A 15,970-nucleotide genomic window follows, 5' to 3' on the forward strand; every position below is an offset into this window, starting at 1 on the left:
ATAATTTTTTTGCCCAGATAACACAAATCATGCAAATGTAGTAAGTCTGGGCAAGGGTGCGTCAAAGATAAAAAATTACAAGATGCCTCTTGCACAATCCTGGGCATGAACACCTTCAAAAACCTTTACAAACCTAATAAAATATCAGTATGGGACGATCATAACGCAGTTTTTTGGGCGAAATTGCTGGAAGCCGTGCTAACAGTATATATACTGCCATCACGTGGCGAAAAGATGAAAAACCGCAGATCTGCCTGTGTTTGACCCCCTTTGGCATCCGTAGTTACCGTAAACTAGACGTGTACTTTGCTGTATTGTTGACATGTAGTTTCATCAGATTAGGGGAAATGCGAGTGTTTTCAACTTTACACCAGACTCAACGATAACAAGCGCCTGTCATCCGTCTAACTTTAACCGTTACTAATGTTTTCAAATCATAATGTCTTCGGATTTGATGTTAGACTTTGTGAATCCGTCGATGATGAATAAGGAAGCGGAGGACATTTCCATCGACCAGGATGGAGAATGGGGTAAGAAACACTTTCGAGAAATATCCACGACAACCCGGGGATCTGCGCTTGCCCCTAACGTGAAAATAGTAGAATTAACTAGTAAACTGGAAGTAACCAGGATCTTTTGGTTAGTTTACTACTCGATTGACAGGTTATCGTGTATCTTATTCATCCCTACTGGTGTGTGGTTTCGGATTCAATTTAAAAGGCATTTATGTCATATTAGTATAATAAGAGTATAAAGTAGAAGTTACTTTTTAAAGATGCATCATTACAATATATTTTGGGCTGTACTTTTATTATGTTGCATTAACAGGTTATGGTTCAGACAAAATATAGATTTACAGGAAACCATGCTGTTACACAACATAACACCTGCATACCAATCGTCAAGTCAGAAGGAAGTCGTGGTTCATTTATCGATCATTTAATCTTGATAAAAATTAAAACTCACAATTGATGCTGCTGTAAAACATCTAAAATAAAATGTGTTGCTGTTTAATATATTGAGCGAAGCCTATGGAAATTGTAATATTCCCTAGAGGTTATGTAAACACTCAGCAAGTGATGAGTTATAGCCTTTTCGTTAAGTTAACAATGCTTTGGTCATTAGTATCTTCATATAGTGTGTGTTGTTTGTATATCCCTCTCTGTTGTTTGTTTAGATATCAGTTTATTTGATGAACTGGAAGAGCTTGGTGATGCTGATGAGTTCCTGAAGGCGCTAGTGGACAGTGTCAGCTATGTGAGTCTGTCAAAACATCATTTTATTATTTCTACATACGCTTATGACAAGATTTTATGATGTTTGTTCAACCACATTGATAAAAGGTAATCTTTAAGCATGCTTAAAAAGCGTTGTGCATCTTTATTTCTTTAGGACGCAACTACCTCTGACCTAAACTTTGACATTGAGCATCCAGCATGGAACTCAAATGGGTGGAGAGACAATGGCAGCCCTCGATCTGGTACTGGAGTTTTACATTCACTAGGCTGTGTGTATTGTATTTTAATATCTATGGCAGTACTGATTTGAAAATATTTATTTTATCCATGCAAACCTTTTCCTCTTAAAAAAAAAAGAAATAGTCGTTGTAATCTTTTATCAAAATATGAAAATGTACTTCCCCATTTCAATCCAACTGTCAGTCTGCTGCAAGCTTCATTTATGAATGAAACGCCTACTTTTTTAGATCCAATCAATTACCAGTGAAAAAACAAGTAACGCCTTCTATTTTTCTTAGAAATACACCACAATACTCAAGTTGGTCTTAATTTTTAATTCCTCTAGCAATTTTAATTATTTAAAATGTCATTAAAGGGACACTACACTTTTTTTTGAAAATAGGCTAGTTTCCAGCTCTCGTAGAGTTAAACATTTGATTTTTACCGTTTTGGAATCCATTCAACTGATCTCTGGGTCTGGCGCTAGCACTTTTAGCATAGCTTAGGATGATCCATTAAATCTGATTAGACCATTAGCATCACACTCAAAAATGACCAGAGAGTTGTGATATATTTCCTATTTAAAACTAGCCTCTTCTGTAGTTACATCGTGTACTAAGACCGACAGAAAATTAAAAGTTGCGATTTTCTAGGCCGATATGGCTAGGAACTATACTCTCATTCTGGCGTAATAATCAAGAACTTTGCTGCCGTACAATGGCTGCAGCAGGCGCAATGATATTACGCAGTGCCCGAAAATAGTCCCCTTCTATTGAAAGTTACCAAGGGGACTATTTTCAGGCGCTGCGTAATATCATTGCGATATTACTCTTTGATCAAATACTCTTTGGTCATTTTTTTTTGCGATGCTAATGGTCTAATCAGATTCAGTGGATTATGCTAAGCTATGCTAAAAGTGGTACCGCCAGACCCGGAGATCGGCTGAATGGATTCTAAAAAGGTAAAAATCAAATGTTTAACTGTAGGGGAGATGGAAAATGGCTGAATAAAGTGGAGCGTCCCTTTAAGAAACGTGATTATAATACAATTGGCATTGTATTCCGCAAACATATCTCTAAACTAGCAATAAATGCAATTTTTTTGTCACCAATCTCAGGTGAGTTTCAAGCTGTTCTCTGTTTTTGCTTTCACAGATGGTGATGTAACAATGGACTCACTTTCACCAAACCACACACTCAGTTCAGTTTCCTCTCCAGCTTCGGTGGAACCGCACTCCCCATACTCTACACATGTGAGTTAAGCTCCACCCCAAATGCAAAAATACACAGTCCTTCACTTTTTCTGCTCTCTGTATTTGAATATTATTTGACAGGGTGTGGTCTGTAAACATGTTTTGGGCTGCTGTTGTCTCCACACTGTTTTCTTTGTATGTTCACAGATAATTTAACATATGGTCATTGTATATAAAATACTATTTGTATATGCTTTTTCAGTGGTGATGCTATATTTTTGACATTGATTGCAAAAGGTAGAGTATCTTAAATGGAAAAGCATACATTTTAGCATTTCTTATTATTTGTGATGATTTTGTTTTACTTTAGTGGCAACATGCACTTGTAAAAAAATTGTTAATTGGCAAGGATAATCTGATGAATCTCATGCATGAAATTATTTATATATTACATGTATGCATTTTTCAGGTGCTTTTATCCAAAGGGAATTACTGTGCATTCAAGTATACATTTTATCAATATGTTCCCTGGGAATCAAACCAGTTGAGCTACAGGAACACACTATATTTCAATATTTATATGTCCATCACTATTCTTTATCTATCATATAAATATGACTTCTGATCGAGTAAAATAGTTGCTTGTAAGTCACTTTTGTTTACTGACTTAAAATGTCACTGACATATTGGCCAGATGGTCTTTGCGTGAACTGCCCTGGTAGTGCCAGCTGCACAAATTCAGAGATCAAGAGATCACAGACACACACGTACACCCATGTGAATTAGGTGTCTAATAAAGAATCCAGTGTGTTACCAGATGTCTTAATCGCCTCTCAGCACATCATCAGACTAATGAATCTGTCTCTCATTGAGGTGTGGAATATATCTGTTGACAGTTCAAGGTGTTCTAGGAAAAATCTCACAGTGTCAAGGTTTGAAACACACAAGCATTATTCAAGTGAAAATGTTGATACTTTTTTAATTGGAAATGTTTAAAGGGAGTATGTTATTCAGCATACTATAAGCTGTATCTGCTGCAGATGCTAAAATGGTACAAATGAATACCACACACACTCAATGTTAACTAGTCTCTTTCTTGTGAAATAATGATGCAACATACTGTAATAAGCCAAATGTGCGTGTACCCGTGTCCACAATTGTTTGGTGGATAAAATAATAAAACGGAAAGCAAATATCTTGGTATAAATTGTGACCCTGAACCACAAAACCAGTCATATGTTACATGGGTATATTTGAAGTTTGGATACAAAATAAGATAACTTTCTAATTAATAACAATCAAACTGCAGTTGGTTTGTTTTGATTTAGGCTTCATAACAAAAAATACAGCTAAGTGGCACAATAAAACATATTAAAAAACATGACAACATGAAAATAAACTTGTATTGACAAAAAAAATAAAAATAAAACAGAGTTATCTCGTTTTGGAGCCAAAATCTTAATTTGTAGCAATAGCCAACAATATTGTATGGGTCAAAATTATCGACTTTTTTATGCCCAAAATCATATTAAGTAAAGGTCATGTACATGAAGATATTTCCTACCGTAATATATAAAAATGTATTTATCATTAGTAATATGTGTTCCTAAGGACTTTATTTGGACAACTTTTAAGGCTATTTTCTCAATATTTTGATTTTTTTTGCAGCCTTAGATTTTCAAATAGTTAAATTTCTGCCAAATATTGTCATTTAAATAACCATACATCAAAGGAAACCTTGTTTATTTAGTTTTCAGAAATGTCAATTTAAATAAATTGACCCTTATGACTTATGATTTTTGGTCCAAGGTCAAAATTTATGAAAGTATAACTATTTTTTTTTTACCTGTGGGACACACAAGATTGTAATTCAGACATAGGCCATTATTTAAATATCACACCCAGAATGCAAGAACGTGTTCAGTATAAATGCATTAAGCACACCTTTTATTTATCAAGCTTTATTTGTATTATAGTTTTTTATTGCTTAAATGCTGAGTTGTCGAACTTGTGTGTATATAGTTAAATAAACAGATCTGTATTCTTGACCACCTTGATTCATTATCCAGAATTTAAATGTTTGAGAGCCTTCATAGTTTTTTGTCTTTGTATATAAATTGTGTCCCTGTAGCTACAGTAAATTATGGGATGTATACCTTTTATAAGCCAGAATAAAAACATTTTCTTTCTCTTTTGCATTATTTCTTTAGGATGAAGTGCTTTCTCCACTGTCCTGGAATTCACAACCCTCCCCGCTGTCTGTGTGCTCTGACTCCAGTGGTTTTGCTGAGACCCCTGTTGATAAGCAACCTAAGAGGACCAATCAGGCGGCGAAAGGTGTCCACCTTCATTTTTTTTTATTTCCTTTCTTTTTTTTATTTGATAAGTTGAACACGTTGACTAACATTAAAGTTATTTTCACAGCAAAGCCTGCCCAGGCAGCTAAGAGACCCATCCAGAGGAACCCCAAGATTTCCATTCAGCCTAAACCGCTCATCACGGCGCTGCCCATCTCCCCAGCTCCCCTTCAGGCTAAGACCATCATCATCCAACCTCTCCAGACAACAGTTCTGCCTGTAGTGAAGCAGCAACCTGTCACTATTCAGCCAGCGCCCCCTACAGGTAATGAACGCATTGCATAAAATCCAGCAGAGGGCGCTAAGCAACAATATTTTGGTGGCTGTTTCAGTGCCTTTTGTCTAATGTCTGTCTGTCTTGACTAGTTCACTGCTCTTTAATGCATGGGTTTTGTTGCCATCAATATATGGTGTCTGCAAAACTGAAATACATTTGGTTCCTAGAACAGGCTGTTATATTGTTGCATGGAAAAAGTCAGGATGCATTTACAGCTTTGAATAGAAAAAAATCCGCAAATCTCAGTTAATATTGATTTTTGAATATGCAATCCAAACGTCCTTTTTTTGTAGTAAGACATAAAAAAAATCTGCATTTGCAATTATAAATGTGGGCATTGGGTCTTAATGTAGTGTTAGTTGATTTTTTGTAATAGAGACTGTTCTGATGAGACCCTGTTAAGTGTCAGGAATCAAGCTTCAGCATCCATTTCCACACGCTAGTATAAACATTTACCTCACACACCTGGAAGCAGCAATGGAGGACAAGAACAGCCTCGAGTCACAGTAATTTTATCCCGTAAGCGACTTTACAAATCACTGTACTCCATTGTGTCCAAACAATCACTTCTCACTCGCTTTCTTTAAACAGCATGACTGGTCATTTAAACAATATGAGACCTTTTGTGTCCATGCTGTTTGGTTTATAAATGGTATGTTACACTAATCACAACCTGTTTTTTTTTTCATTTGTCAAGATCTCTGGTGCAAGATGTACATGCACTACGTAATAAACCTGTCTGTGCATAATATCTAGAAAATGTATTTTGATTGTGATTCGTTATTTTTCTTTCTGGCTGATGACAGAGGTTTTGTGGAGAGAGGTTATTTGTAGTTTTAAAGACTAGTGGGTGAGTCAGTGGTTGTTTAGAGAATGAGAGTTGTTGGTAATGACCCCTGCAGGGTCTTTTTTTAATGCAACCCCAACATCGACCCGTCATGCCTGACAAATTATATTTGTGACTGTGTTACCATGATGTATTGGTCTCTGGATGAAGGATGGTGCTTGGTACGATAGTTTACTTTGTGATTAAACTTTTTTAAGTGTTTTATCTGTGCATTACTTTCAAAGCCTTAAGATTAATGGAGGTCAAGTGGAAAGTGTATTTCCCAAAGTTCAGTTTGTGTATAGATTTAGGGGTAAATGAACTCTGACCTCCACATAAACTAGAAGTGGTTTGGCATTACTTAAAAGAATGTACTCAGTTTTTGGATTGTAACTGTCTGTGCTTGTCACCCAGGTCGACCGATGTTGCTGACCCAGCCTACTCAGGTGGTACAGCTTCAGACTCCTCAGGCATTAACAACACGTGTCGTCACCGTACCAACACTGCCTCAGGACAGACCCGCCCCTGTTGTTGCCCCGGTAACAGCATCTCCTGTGGTTGCCGTCACAGTCCAGAATTCCAGCTTTGAAGATGATGTAAGTTGCCAAAAGTCTAATCACTAAAACCCTTTTTTTGTCTGTAATTGGGAATTGTGCATGTACCCCCAAGTCCAGAGCTAATTTTTTTGTGTGTCCTGACATTGCTTTTTACAGAAAACCAGCTGTTAGATAGTGAATGTATTAAACTATGGTATTCCACATAAAATCTGTTTTTTGGTGTCAGATGACTTGTAAAGGGAAGGATACAGTCATTTTGTTGAAGTGTGAAGTGATACATTTGACACTGAAGATTTGCTGATAGAGGTGACTTGCTTGAAAAACAATAATTGCCTTTTAAAACAATAATTTAATGCGGCTTTTCTAACTTATCTAACCAGTTATCTTCAAGAGAAGTCTTTTATAATTGCTTTAAAGACTTTTATTGAAAATCCAAAAAGTTTGATTTTCAGATCTGTTGGAAGATATTCCAATATTGCTTCTGTATATAGTTGCCATTTGTCTCTGTGTTTTTTTTTCCTGTGTAGGCTTTCCTTAAATTCATTGCCAGTAAAACTGAGTGGAAAAGAAATTTGTGTCAGTGAAACATGGTAACATATAATTGTCTCAAAAAAGATAGAATTTTCATTTGCATGTGGTGTGATCAAATTTATTGTGCCGATGTGCATAATTTCAGAGTATAGAGAAGGCTCTGTAAAATATTACTGCTTACAAGCTTTTTTTGTGTTTGCTAAAGGATTTAAAGACGAATAAGACATTTTTTGGTCAACTTGAAGTACTAAAACATTCATCTCTAGTTACTTAAAATCTTGATGGTTAGGCATGGAAGATTATTCATTTTCATAATATGAACACTTGCATTTGTTAGGCAAGTTTTGTTAATATCCTTAAAGGAACAGTATGTAAGAAATTTATATCAATTAATCATTAAATGGCCCTGAAATGTCACTAGACATTAAGAAATAATTTTCATTTCAAATACTTATATCACTCACAACAGCGGTCTGGCCAGGATATTGTCATTTAAAAAGTGGAGTTGCAGCCCTCAACTGATGTTTATGTTGTCGTTTGGTATATTGGCCACCAGCTGTGTGATTGCAGTACCAGTTTTAGCCACACGTTTTGTGATTGCAATACCAGTTTTGGCCACAATCCTACATACTGTTCCTTTAAAGGCGGGGGGCATGATTTTCGAAAAACACTTTGGAAAAGGGAGTCGGGCCGAGTACCAAAACACACTTCTAGCCAATCATTAGTAAGGGGCGTGTCTACTAACCGACATCGTTGGCTGGGTTGCTTATGTGTGGGGCGGGTCTATCAAAAGAAGGTCCAGATTCTATTGGGGTAGGGCCGTGTTTGTTTAGGTGATTTCACATGTCAACATTGGCTTTCATAGATCATGCACCTGCCTTTAATATAATATAAACCATGGATGGGCAACTTCGGTCCTGGAGGGCCAGTGTCCTGCAGAGTTTAGCTCCTACCATTATTAAACACACCTGAAGCAGCCAGTGGCAGGTGTGCTGAGGCAAACTCTGCGGGACACCGGCCCTCCAGGACCAAAGTTGCCCATCCCTGATATAAACCATTGAAATTGTTTGAAAAATATTAATGTTGCTGTGATTCGCAGTAAGGTGATGGTACGATAGACGTACGAATCAAGGTTCAATACAGTATCTAAGTCTATTTCAGCACTTGGCTTAACCAGTGGTGTGATTATAAGGCAGCACTACGTGCTTGGCTTGAAAGTTTTGATATTCAAAACGATCAGTGTTTTTTCAGTTCAGATAGTGCCCCTAGTGGCATACAATTGACTTCAGAAAATATATAAAGAGAGAATTGATTACATGACTAAATGATGGAAAAAGCCTGCTTTGATAGTATTTAATCATCAAATGGTTTCTTAATGGAAATCATGTGTTCTTCCAGATGTCCTGTCCTAAGCATTACCTTAATGTTTTACACAGACGTAAGAAATTAGAGTAGTTATAGTTGAGAGAGAGAGAATTCTAGTTGAGGAAAGTATACATTTCTGTAGCTTTAGGTTAGTGTACACACTGTACAGTAGGTTTCCATAGGATTCAATAGTATTGGCAACTATCTGGCAATCATTTCTGTCTTCTCTCTCTCCAAGGTGAAACTGCAAACCAGATATTTTGCAGGATTTTTGACATTTTTATTATGTATGACATGTGGCCTCTAAAAAAACTCAAATAAAAATAAATTTTTTTTTGTTTTTTGTAAGGCAATTATCTGTCCCCATCTCCTCTGCATTAGACCAGAAGTGAGCTAATGCTCAAATTATTTTCCATTAAGGTATTTCCCCCTCATTGATTTTTCTGACATCAGAGTTTTGGATTAGTCTCAGATTCCTGTAGGTTTAGTGCTGTCTTTTCCACAGTGAATGTTGTTACAGGTTTAGTTCATAGTACTCTACAATTTCCAAGGTCTCTTAATGAAGAAAAACAGCACCTGTCTGCACATAAACACGTGTGAGAGGGGCAGAATGATACAGTGACGTAACTACGGTTGCATGAAAAGGCACTATTAGTCACATAAGCCTCACTCTTCAAAAAATTGTTATAGCCTCATTTTGTATTGTGGGTATTGTTATACCCAGCACTTTTGGGAGTACTTCAACTCGCCTGAAAAATCCGCTCCCCTTCTCCCTCTCATAATGGGAGAGGGAGGGTGTTACTGCGCCGAGTCAAAGTACTCCCAAAAGTGCTGTTCCGCCATACAGTATAGTTCCTCTTTTAAATCCGCTTAGAAAAGTTCTACGTTTTATTTTGTACCACCAAACTTGCTTGTATAACTACTCGTCTTAAATAGGAAAAACGTTGATGTGTTTGGTCACTTCTAACTTTATCTCTGAGTGGTACCACTGAATGAATGGGTCTAAGCTAAATGCTATCGAAGTGTCGCAGCGCGCCCCAGCGCTTACGTGCACACACACAGATGATAGAGGGATGTATCAACTCTTCTTAGTTAAGGTAATAACATATTTTAATATTGAAAATGAGTAGACTATTCCTTTAATCCACATTTTGTGGCACTATTGTAGCTGTAGACCAAAATAATCATTTTTGAATCAAAATGTATTGTTTTAGTTTTACCTGTATGCATTGTAGATCAAACGCTATATGCATTCTTTATAAAGTAGTTTACATTGAAATAAATGCAACGCTTGGACAACACATGGGGTCAAAAAAGGAAACACATAAGTACATGTTCTGTGAAATACATCACCAAGTCATACTGCAGCTGTGAGCTTAGTCCAAATGGACAGGATGTACACCCTTATCTAATTGTATTTCATGACAGCATTCACGGAAGCTGTATCTAAGCACATGCAGTTAAAACAGTGTGGCGTGATGAGTGTTAACTACTCCCTTGTTGCTCTACTGAATGGACCATGTATATGATATACGCAAGTAGCTAAAGCTCCTGCGGTGTGGCAGTCAATAAGTTTTGTTGAGTCTTGACATTTGAAGCGTGATCCATATTTGAGTATTTAGTAGATTAGTATAAGGACAGCTGTGCAGCAGCCCATCCATGTGTGTCTCATTCCCATCTGCACGTGTTTATATCTTGCTTCATGAATTGAGCTGAACGTATGTACTTCTCAACAGTTGTCATTCAGGCTTGGTTATTTAAACGTCCAAATTGAGAAGTAAAGCAAAACAAGTTCACACATTTATAGCAACAGTTACTGTTTCTATAAAAGCCAGCGGTTTTCCTGTAAATTCTAGATTTGCTTTGAATGTTGCAGGTTTCAGATTTTATTATTGCCTATAATTACAAATCACATTGTTTGGGAGGGTCACTAGTAGTATCCAACAATTTGGATGCTGCCTTCTTGACATATTGAGGTGTATTGGCCTTAAATAGTTTAAACGGTGAGTATATTAATGTTACTTGGATCAGACGTGAAGAGGAGTATGATGAAAGACTGGTGTCTGTTGCCTCAATGTCTGTTGGGTTTTAGGGGAAAAAAAGCGCTAAATCAGAGCCCAGCCACATGTTGAATCTCTGCGCTGCTTCTGTTTTTGTCCTTTATTCAGAGTTCCAGCTCTTGGTTGGGGTATTGTACTCCTACGTGGCAAACGCACACATGCCTTAACTCTCTCATTTACACACCCTCTCTGTTTTACAGCCCAGAAATTAAAAGGACAAATGGAGTGTTTGAATGCCTTTATACATACTATCTTTACATTGTTTTTGTAATTCGGACAGGTATGCCATGAGGATGGTCTTTTGACCGAAAGCTTTGCAATTAAATTTATTGATTTAATTTGATTTAAGGATTCAAGTGTGCAGACAGTTTATATATTTATTTTTTGGTAATTCGGACATTAAAACCTGCACCGTAATCAACAATAGCCAAACAACATTTAGGAATTCACCAACTATTATTTTTGACAGTGTTTTTTATTAAATAAAATTGTTTTAAAGTAGGAGTGCACCGATATATACAGATGATGCTTACTATGCTTCTCAATGAATTACGGTGAAATGCCGCTACTGACTTTTTCCATGTTTAAGTGCTATAATTGGGTCCCCAGTGCTTCTATCAACCTATATAATATGAAAATGAACAATCCAGTAATTTAGTTTTGGTTAACCATTCTCTGCAAGCACGTATAAAAATGGGTCAATGAAATTTGGCTCCCCTTGTGATGTCAGAAGGGGATCTTTTTATAATAATACCACCCCTTAATCTGCACTTGCCAAATGGAACTGCCATTAAGTGCAGAGAGAGAGAAAATAATTGACGGCACAAATGAGTTTCAATTTCAACATTTTATAAGCTCATTTGAATTTAAGAGGCTGTTTACACTTGGCATTAACATGCGTTTTCGTCGATCGGATCATAAGTGGACGACGTTAATGCCAGGTGTAAACTGTGTTCAAAACGTTTTGAGCTCGTCCACTTTCGACCACTTTCAACCACATCCAGAGGTAGTCGAAACCACTTTCGATCGGATCGCTTTGGAGTTGCGGAACGCATATGTGATTGAATGCGTTCGAACAGTCACACGCGACCGCCTTCCCTCCACCCATTTATCTAATCTGAGGTATTAAACACAAGTTTTACGTCTTTTTTGACTTCTGGCGTGAACATGCGCTGAACAGCGCTATTTTTAGCCTTTCATTGATAAAACTAAAGCGGCTGATATCCGTAGTTTCGTTTTGAAAGCAAGTGAAAGTTGCGAGATCCTATTTCATCAATTGCGCTGAAAATTCAGAGAAAGCTCTTACATACACACGCAAAAAAAACTGTGCAACATGTTAATTGCTAAACAAGCAGTGGACTCCGACATAATATTAGTTTGCGTCCATATAAACTCATAATTACTCCTGCTCGCGTTTGAATGACAGCGGCGAGACTCGCCCACCGTCTCACAGACCACCTCCTCACAGTATTCAGCACAGAAGCGGTCGAAAGTGGACAAAAGAGACGGATTTAAATACCAGGTGTAAACGTAATGTGTCTCTCGTCCGATCGATGAAAACACATCTTAATACCAAGTGTAAACAGCCCTTAAAAGGACACACAAGTACTCACTTTTGCTCACACCTACAAACATGCTAATAAATGATCTGTATGGTATTTTGAGCTAAAACTTTATGTACTCTGGGGACACCAAAGATTTATTTGACATCTTAAAAAAGTCTTGTGAAATGTCCCCTTTAACTCCTGTTAGCATTGCATCGTGACCGAATCTTTCAAACATGGTAAGGAGCATCACATTTCTGGCTGATGTTAGAGGTATTCAGGCCAATCACAACGTACAGGTTAGCTGGCCAATCAAGGACACAGCGCTTTTCAAATCCGTGCGTTTTAGGAAGAGAATGAAATCTGAAGCTACAAAAATATATGGGATGTGTTTTTTAACCATAAACCAAGCGAACAAATAATATTATACAAAATACACAAAATAACAATGTTTCTTAGCAATAAAATAGGTGCACTTTAAAACTGATTCGTATAGTTCATAAAAATTGTTATTGTCCATAGAATGAACAGCCCTTATTTGCCGTAAAAGTCACACAGATGCATAATGGGACATGCTAACTAGCCAAACCCTGACCTCTTGTGTCTTGCATACTTTTAGGATTAATGACTAAAATAAAAATATAATCACTCCCTTGTTGCAGGCGTTTTATAATTTTGTAGACATATTTATTCACCAGATTTGTTGCATATTTGTTGCGTGAGTTTTCTCATTACGCTCATTGGATTGTATCCCTGTTTTGAAAGCAAACAGTGGTTTGATGAGAAAAATTTAAAAGCATAAACAAAAATGGCAGTAATTTAGCCTTCACCCAAGTAGCTTATAAATAGGTCAGGTTCAAATGATTACCCTTACTGACATTAATGCATTTATTTTTGTAGTCCAAACGGTGATGTCATAGGCATGCAATGGTAAAATGTAGCTGAAACTGTCACAGTCATGTGTGTGTGTTTGTGTAATTGTATGGGTTCGCACAGCTGTGCTTTAACTGTGGCTTTTGTGGTTTGGCCTCCAGAGGAGGTTTTGGGTTGGGGGTTAGGAATTGCAGTCTGACAGTAAAAGTGGCAGGTGGGGCAGGTGTACGATGTGTGTTTATGTATGGCTGTTTGTGAGGTTTTGCAGAGTGTGATGTTTGAAACAGCTGAACGGTGATGACTAGGAAGCAGATTGCATTTAAGGCTTTGTTATGGCAGTTTAAGATTAATGATCTTGGGCAAGTTAGTCTGTGCAGCGTAGGGGTGATTTCAGTTTCCTGTCTCAGTGTACTGTAGTCTGTATTAGACTACAATTGAGAAGTTGTGCTATACCTTATTAATAGACTTAAAGGGATAGTTTACCCAAAAGTAAACTTGAGTGAGTATAAATGATTTTGATTGTGAAATTAATTTTCATTTTTGGGTGTACTATCCCTTTAAAATGTCTGGCCAGGCAGATGAATCAGACAGTATTTGATGTTTTAAGATTATTTGAGATTCCACATTTTCTGTTTTAAATATCCTTAACTAAATTTTAGTTAGATTAAATGTTTTACAAAATAAATGTAATACTGTCTGTTGTCCATTAAATACTGTGAGACCTGTAAAACCAGAAGTGCCAGAAATTAAAGAGATTAGAATTTTGGGGGGGGGTTAAATAAGCTTTTGGCAAACAGACCTTCTCTTATATGTGCACTTGACTAAAATAAATCAAATATCTCATTAAATGACCCTGCTTGTCCTGCAGAAATCCTTAGCAACACTGATATTTGGTAAGTTGTGCCAACATCCTCTTAGCCCCCTCTCACCCACCCGGTTCTATCGCCATGGTGATGGCACCCTCTCGGTTCTGGTAACCAAATGTGTTGTTCATTCCCAGGCCCTGCTCATGGCCCATTTCCCGGTTTTAGAAGAGCTTTCTCAGGAGATGGGAGCACACACAGACACATGGAGATCCCAACGGTTTAATCACCACAGCTAATATGCCAGACTCTTAATATGGCTGTGAGAAACTTCCACACCTCTACAACTGTCTCATATATGCTTTCTGGTCTTTTCCAGTAACCTTTTATTTTTCTGCTCTCATAAGGGTGGAGTTTGTTTTTTATAAAACATGTGTCTGACCTTGAGTTGTGTCAAGACTGGGAGGAGGTTTAATCATGTCCAGACCCTGTTTATGCAAGCTGCTGAATTAACAATGTTTAATTGGGGTTTTATCTCATTCCAGGAACATTGTTGGAGTAGCTTATAGGGTTTGTTAATATGTCTGGGCTGTTTATAATCATTTGGATGTGTTACGGCTGTGGTCTAGAGTTGAGCTGAAAGGGTACCTGGATTTTAAAAATGCTTTAAAACTTCATACTTGCCTTCTACTTTTAAAATCAGTTGATAGAAACACTTTAAGGTCACCATGAACCAGAAGTAGCAATTGTCGTATTTTCTGGATCGTGATGCACATGAGGAAAAAAATTTAGGGCGGGACTTGACTTTGTCCATTGAGAACTGATTGGAGATGGGCCAAATATAAGTTCACATGAATTAAAAAAAATAATGTGCACAGATAAGTCAAAAATAAAAACACTATAATATTTCATAAAAAATTCCCTTTTTAATTTCAATTTCATGGCGACTTGAAACGTTCATTACTGTGCATCCCCACAAGATGCGGAAGATGCAGCAGAAACACGCTTTTCGCGCATGGTTGGACGCTTGAACATTTTGAGTTAACTCGCTTCATTTGAGTGTAAATTTGCGTAAATTCGCTTATATAGCTCAAATTGAGTAAACTTACCAGATTGTTCGACCTCCTCACTCACTTTCTTCCAAACAAGATCCTTTTAATTCCTGTAAAAGTACGAAGATGTCTCGTGTAGCGATGATGATTGTCCTGCATTGTTGTTTAGTTTTTCTGCCTTTGCTCGCTTTCTGTAATCACGTCACTGCTAGAGCAAACTCCTGATTAGTTAACGCGGTGCAAAAATCCACCAAAGTTCAGATTTTTGCAAATTGAGCATTGCTGCATGATCCGTGGCATCTGCGTGATTGCGCCATTCACGCTTACCGCACCACAGGATGCCTAGTGTGAACGCACCATTACTTTAAATAATCCCAGCATGTAAGGGCGCACTCACACTATCCAAACCAAGCCGCGCTCGGGCGCGTTTGACCCCCAAAGCCTGGTTTGTTTGACTAGTGTGATCGCTCTGTTCCGTGCCCGGGCGCGGATTGGTTAATCGCGCCGCGGCCGGGTTGCAGAGGTGGGCCGGAGCGCGGTTCACTTGGACTCAGGCGCGGAAGGCAGTGGTGTGAGCGCAATCGTGCCTGAGCACGATTTAAAAGGTGAAGACGTCAGTTGCGCGACCGCTCACGTTCATCTGCCTCCGTAAAAACCTTTTGCTGCGAGCAGCGGGGTTACGTGTATTAAAATAACCTCGCTGTAGCGTTAAAACAACATTAATTGTAATAGAAACAAAATGGCGACCTAAGAGTGAAAGATTTCTTCAAAGTTTATAAAAACTATGACATTTTTACTCTTTTTACTTTCACATTCATATAGACAATCCTAGTGTTTATATATGTGATTATAGTTGAAAACTTTAAGAAGTTATGTTGTGCTTTTATTTTTCACTAAGTTGAGTGTTCTTCATTTCATTTGTTTGAGGTTCTCAGATGGTCATCTAGATGAAAAAATAATGTAGCGTTACAAATGAGACATAACTCAATTATTCTTGAATGGAAATTTGGGCAAATTCTGTCCTTCTCCATGCATCACTGCAAGTTCACATTCCCTTATATTAAAAAAAAGTGTGC

The 15,970-nt window shown here is 37.5% G+C and overlaps 1 protein-coding gene across 1 annotated transcript in view; it reads left to right on the top strand.

Annotated features, from left to right (window-relative positions):
- The first annotated feature begins 271 nt into the window (after positions 1–271).
- Positions 272–15,970, top strand: part of atf6 (activating transcription factor 6) — a 36,422-nt gene continuing 20,723 nt past the window's right edge. Inside the window, exons 1-7 of the mRNA XM_065256004.2 lie at positions 272–530; positions 1,178–1,257; positions 1,393–1,480; positions 2,612–2,709; positions 4,860–4,986; positions 5,074–5,271; positions 6,524–6,705. Coding sequence (XP_065112076.2) covers positions 440–530; positions 1,178–1,257; positions 1,393–1,480; positions 2,612–2,709; positions 4,860–4,986; positions 5,074–5,271; positions 6,524–6,705 — 864 coding nt within the window. The 5' untranslated portion in view covers positions 272–439. The remainder of the gene's footprint in view (positions 531–1,177; positions 1,258–1,392; positions 1,481–2,611; positions 2,710–4,859; positions 4,987–5,073; positions 5,272–6,523; positions 6,706–15,970) is intronic.

Source organism: Paramisgurnus dabryanus, chromosome 12 (genome assembly GCF_030506205.2).
Source record: "Paramisgurnus dabryanus chromosome 12, PD_genome_1.1, whole genome shotgun sequence".
NCBI lineage: Eukaryota > Metazoa > Chordata > Actinopteri > Cypriniformes > Cobitidae > Paramisgurnus > Paramisgurnus dabryanus.